Source organism: Vigna unguiculata, chromosome 9, assembly GCF_037176805.1.
Source record: "Vigna unguiculata cultivar grain cowpea cultivar isolate G323 ecotype 2 chromosome 9, ASM3717680v1, whole genome shotgun sequence".
NCBI lineage: Eukaryota > Viridiplantae > Streptophyta > Magnoliopsida > Fabales > Fabaceae > Vigna > Vigna unguiculata.
The window spans coordinates 34333881-34340181 of record NC_140800.1 but is presented as its reverse complement, the minus strand read 5'-3'; the positions used below and the strand labels follow the sequence as shown (position 1 = coordinate 34340181).

The window sequence follows — 6301 nt, the reverse complement described above, 5'->3', positions numbered from 1 at the left end:
TTTGTCATGTTCTTTTCTGATTCCTTATTTTTTTTTTTTTTTTGTGCTATTGTCAGTTTTATGACATCGCTTTACTACAGAGAAGTTCTTTAAAACATCACTTCCTTAAAAAGACACTATTCATATTATTAGTCATGTTTCATACACTTTTGTAATCCTCAACTTATCATCATTTTTGCATCTCCATTCTAGCACCCAATTCATTGATATGGTTAATGTATGAATGTTTGATGTGATTAATATTGATGTATTTGTGATTATATACTTGTTTGGTAGTGTAAGTTTGTTTTTTTATATACACAAAAAAAAAATACTAAAAATTATTCTTCATTTCAAACTCATGATTATAGTGTACTAGATTCTATGTTATTTGACAGTGTTTGTGTATCATATTTATACTGATCTTCAACCAACAAATTCACAAGGTAAACATCAAGAATGGGATCCTCAACCGAAAGGATTCAACAAGAAAAAAAAGAGTATATACAACATCTTTAAGAAACAATTTAGACTTATGACCCTTATCTATATTTGTATCCAATTTAATTTAAAATTATCACATATATATGTGTGTTTCAAATTATTAAACCTCAAGTAGAAGAAAAAGATCATCTGCATGTTATGGTAAGTTGATGAAAGATATTAATATATGTGAAGGCTATTAATTTTGCAACAAAAATATACTTAGTAGACAGCTACAAGTATCACACAGCATTCATTTGGTACTAGATCAAACTCTTTGTGCCTAGGAAAAGCAACCTATTTCAGAATTTAGATCAAACTAGTCTGTTGATAATATCTCATCCGGATATAAGATAAGATCTACAGTATCTGAATTTTAAAGACTCGTTCAGTTCTTTGATACCAGAAGAGTTTTTTTTTAGGTGGGAAGTGGGCAAAAATAGCCATCAAAGTACCAGGTATAAGGCAAGAAGAAATAAAACCAATTATTGGGTAAAAAAAACTTCAGAAACTACTCTGTCCATTCAACTAGACACAAAAAGTAGAGGTGAAAGAAAAAGTTATGTTACAGATTCCTCTGAATGAAGTCCCACATCCTCCCTTCCATGTAAACTCGATCACTGTGACGCCGTGGCATGTGGCGTTCATCTGGGAAAACTATGAGCTCATATGGTTTTCCAGCTGCCACAAGAGCATTGATAAGCCTTGCAGTGTGCCTGAAGTGAACATTCTCATCAATCATGCCATGCACAAGCAACAACCTCCCTTTCAACTGGTGCACTTGGTTCATAACAGAACCACTTTCATAGCCTGACTTGTTTTCAGATGGCAACCCCATGTACTTCTCTGTGTAAAACGTGTCATATCCATCCCATGATGTAACAGGGGCGCCGGCTATTGCACACTTGAAGAAATCTGGATATCTTGACAGTGTCATTGCAGAGAGATACCCGCCATAGCTCCAACCATACAACCCTATGTGACCAGCTTTTGCAAGCCCTTGTTTCACAAGCCACTCTGCTCCAGTAAGCTGATCATCAGCGTCGATTTGACCCAGTTTGTGTTTTAGATAGCTTTCGAATTTCAACCCCCGTCTTGCAGTTCCTCTATTGTCTAACTGTAAACAAGGACATTAATGTTTAAGCACAAGATAGAGGCAAAAACTATGTATTTTGATGTTACATGTAACAATAATGGCAAACTTCCCTGTTTGTTACATCAGGGACAAGAACCTATACATTTGGAACATTAGAGTACTGCCACAAATGGAAATATGAAATGCAAGGCTGAAAACATTTTCAGATTTGCATAATTAAAGATGTGTACTGTTAGTGTGGTTCATAAATTACATTCAATATATTGTAATTATGTCTCACATTTGAGTTTCATCATGCATTTGTTATCAAAATGTGTATGCATAAAGATTTAATAGTAAGCAAAACAAAATCAAGGTGAAGCATAATCATGTAAAATTCAGAGAACTGACCTTCCAAACTAATATGCCTTGGTTTCTCAAATATTGTGCTCTCAGATCAACCGTACTGAGCCAAGAGTTACTAACAAGCTGTACACTTGGACCACCATAAACATTGATCATAGTTTTGTAAGGTGGAGGTCCAAACCTTGAAGCATCAGGCTTATATAAAGCTCCATACAGTGTAGTGCCATCATTAGCCTGTATCTCAACGATCTCCGGCGCCTCAAGTTGAAGCTTTTTGAACCTTGGAACTGTAAATGACTGCTCATATAAAGGCTTGATTACACTTCCATCTTCCAATGAGCACAGTAACACCCTAGGAGGACAACCAAGAGAATCATGAATATCAACAAAGTTTCGCATATGATGATCAAGGACCACAATGTGCTTCCCCTTGCTGTGTGTAAGTCTGACAGGGACCTGAAGTGGTTGACTTCCATCAATGAAAAGTTTAGTACAATACAAATTGGACTCCAGGGGACCATCTAAGGTCCCAGTAAAGTATATCAGACCTGTAGCTTCATTCACGCCAGCAATTTGCTCAACCATCCATTCACCTTCAGTGATGGGTCCTAAACAAACCCCGTTTGCATCATGAAGATAAAGATGCCTAAATCCTGTTTTTTCACTAGCCCAGATAAATCCACCTGAAAATTTGGTAACTCCTTTATCAAGAGGTGTGAAACAGTCATGTATATTGATCCAATTGCCGTTTTCTTCCACTAGCAAATTTTTCTTTTGGCCTGTTTTGATGTCAAATTTAACAATCTTTATTTTAGTGTGGTGTCTGTTCAAGATCTGAGCAGTGAGAATGTTTCCATGCATCCAATTGACTCTTGCCAAATATTCCTCCTCGTTGTTTTGCTGTTCTGTGCCCCCACATTGAAGATCCATCCAAGTAATGGAGTTTCCAGCTACCGAAACAACCCCAAGGCGCACTTTAACATTTGAAGCTCCTGCAAAAGGATAAGGGTGATCTTCCTGTGCCTCTAAACCAACTGAGCTCTTCCCTTGGTGCATAATTCTAAAAAGTGGTATTTCAGAAGAATCAACTTCGGTGAAAGCAATGTATTTACTGTCCAGTGACCACCAATATCCAGTTTTTCTATCCATCTCCTCCTGAAATCCAAAAAATACATGTTATTGTTAAATATAAAAATGATTCCCACAAGACATAACATATTAAGCTTTAAAAAGAGTTTATTTTTGGCACTTCAAAGGTAATCAAAATTTTAACAGGCTAACAATGATATAGAAAACAATACCATCATTTCAAAACCTATTTATTATGCAACTTGCTCAGTCACAACTAGAATGAAGGACTAATTTGTACAAGGAATGCAAAGCATTATATTTAGTCTAAAGATGTATACACAAAAAAAAAGTGTAAAGCAAATCTCACCTGAGCTATATATTCTGCAAGCCCATGAATCTGCAAAACCCACACCCAATGTCAAATTTTCTCATACTGAAATAATGTAAAAGTCAAACAAAAACATTTCTTCTACTAAAAAACAAACTAAAAACTTTATGCAATCATATGAATGACAAATGTACAAGTCCAAACCTAAATCCTACTGGATCATCAAGATAATTGACTGTTCTGAAGTTCCAATTTTCAAATTCAGTCTAGCTTATTTTCATAAGAAAAAAAAGAAAAGAAAAACATTGAAGTTGTACTAGATTGAACTAGAAGAGAATCAACACTACACACTAAACTACCATCATCCAGGACGATCAATGGCAGCAAAGACAGAAGGACCAGGCTTAACCAAATTCAGCAGTAAAATGCCTCATAAATAATGTCAAGTCAAAAGCATATGATAGAGTTAAAAAAAACTAAATATAATATGTGCAGTTGATCTAAAGCAGGAAACCCTTGGAATGTTTCAAAAATAAACATTACCATACATACAATCTTTTAATGCTATTTTTTTTTTCTTTAAAGACATTTTATCTAAAAGGGTTGGGTTAATTAGCCAGGTGACAATATATAAGAATCATCAACGGCTTTTGATTGAACTCAAATGCATTTAGTAACATACAGTAAAGAACAACCAAGTGTTGAACTTACCAAACCATGTTCCTTTGCCCCATGGGTCAACTGCTTTGATTCATTTGACAAGAGATTCAGAACATGCAACTCACAGTCTCTCACATAGGCAAGCATTGATCCATCTGGTGAGAGATGTGGGTCAATAATGGGTGAACCTGATACACTTGGAAGCTTGAGCTCTGGTTTTGAAAGGGAAAGGTCCTGAATATAAATCTGCTCATATGGAAAAAAGAAATAACCATTAGACACTTGACTATTTGAATTTAATAATCAATATCAAATTCAACATAAAATACAAAAGGAGAGAAAATTAAAACACACCTATACAAAGCACAACAGTGTATAAACAGCTTGATATAACATTGTTATGTAAACAAGATTACCATACTAGTATCAGGTCAGCCTTGTCTAAGCCTACTCAATACCAATGACAATGATGCAACAGTAATCATTCAAGTTAAAAGAACTTTCAAACTCAGGTACACCAAGAAATTGCAGAGGTTAGTAATAATTCCAGATACTTCCTTTCAACTATGTTAGCACATGCAGAATGACAGGCCACCCTAAAAAAAAAGATAAATATATAAAAATCAGCATTCTAAGCTTCTTCAGTCAATTTATTCGTATAGAACACCTAAATACTGACAGCTAGTTCCAAGCAGGTGTTACACTTCAGGGCAGAAATAATATTCTGGTGGCATCAAGATGAAATTATTAGAGTAATGTAAGCCTGTGTGTCCATGTGTTTCTGGGAGATGTGACTACCAGCATTAGGAATTAAAGTTTAACATGTATGCTTAAAAACTGTTACCACTTTTTCTCTACTGAATACATAAGACAAAATTTCAACCAATTGCATGTCAGGATAAAGAAACAAACCCCAGCAGGCAATGGCACCACGACTGCTTTCCTTTTCGAGCTTGTCTTCACCCATTCATATCGTGTCACGCCTAAACCACGCTCCCTCAACCTCTCCCTCCTCAACTTTTCTTCTGGAGAAATATTACTTTCATCTAGTCCACCATCCGGGGGACTGAATAACAATTCTTGTGCATTGGTCTTCAGATCAAAAGCATAAACCTTTCTGTTTAAAGAGTGATCAGGACTAAACAAGTAAGAGATTAAACTATCATCAGGACTAAAACTTATTGAAGTTGGCGACACGTATCCCGGCAATGGGTATTGTACAATCTCTTCAACGGGGAAAAGAATGTTATCGTCAAAATTCTGCGGCTCATTTGAGTCTGTCACAGGCATGTTGTAAGGTAGTGATTTTGGACGCTTCGAATTTCTCTTCTCATTCATCAACTGATTGCATCAGAGATACACCAAAAGGTATGAGATTGAACTGCAACAGAGCATGGATTATTATGATGAGAGCACTTTCCCGGAACAAAAATTAAAAATAGCACTTTAACTTCAAAGAAACAATAAGCAAGCTAAATAGTTTAACAACATTTGCACCAACATTAAATTTCAATGAAAATAATAGATAGGAATTAGAGGATTCTTCGATGCTTTAATCACGAATAATTGCCCAACCATTGATCCCGACTGAAGAATGTGTTCGAAAGACCAAAATTGGATAACTTTAATTTTGTAATAAAGGACATAAAATCAATAGAAATTATATGAGTAGAGAATGAAACCTAAAAACTTGAGAATATTGTCCAGGTGGAGAACAACAAAAGGAGGACCAAAAACATAAATTAAAAAAGGGACAAAAGAAGGTAAAAGTTACCCTTGATACTGACAGCCACGAATAATTTGAAACTTGTTTTAAGTCTAAGCTTTTACCTGTATATAAACTAATGCAGTATAACTGAAAAAACACGAAAAAAACCTTGGACCCCAAGCAAGATAATAGGAGATGGAGTGAGCAAGAAACCAAAGGAAAGAATGCGAATTTGGTGTTTATTTGGTTTTCACCTCATCACATAATAGATTTTAAAATACTACAACCCATTTCAAAGTCCCTTATGATTACTAAGGAGGGCAGAACCATCAAAACCCTGTGAGTCTATCCACTGTAACCGGATCCGATCGCAAACTGCGTGTAAAACTAGAACCCAGAAAACCCAAAAAGAAAAAAACATTTTTTTAATTGACTAACCTTAATCAGAGCTGACCCAGTTTAATTGAGTATAAGGGTGATTGAAATCTAACCTGAATGAAAGACGGGTAGGATCTGCCATGAAAAAGAAGAAACGTTTAGTTGGAATATTTTGGGTTCCGATGATGTACAGAAAAAAGAGAGAGACAAAGATATAGTTTGACGGGAAATGAGAATCTAAAGCGAAACTTGA

At 35.5% G+C, this 6301-nt stretch overlaps 1 protein-coding gene across 1 annotated transcript; it reads right to left on the bottom strand.

Moving 5' to 3' along the window:
* Positions 1 to 832: 832 nt before the first annotated feature.
* Positions 833 to 5313, bottom strand: LOC114162883 (prolyl oligopeptidase family protein). The gene is given in 6 exon segments (XM_028046873.2): positions 833 to 1579; positions 1949 to 3058; positions 3342 to 3371; positions 4014 to 4208; positions 4875 to 5298; positions 5300 to 5313. Coding segments are annotated over 6 exon segments (2325 nt in total). The 3' UTR covers positions 833 to 1027.
* Positions 5314 to 6301: the final 988 nt, after the last annotated feature.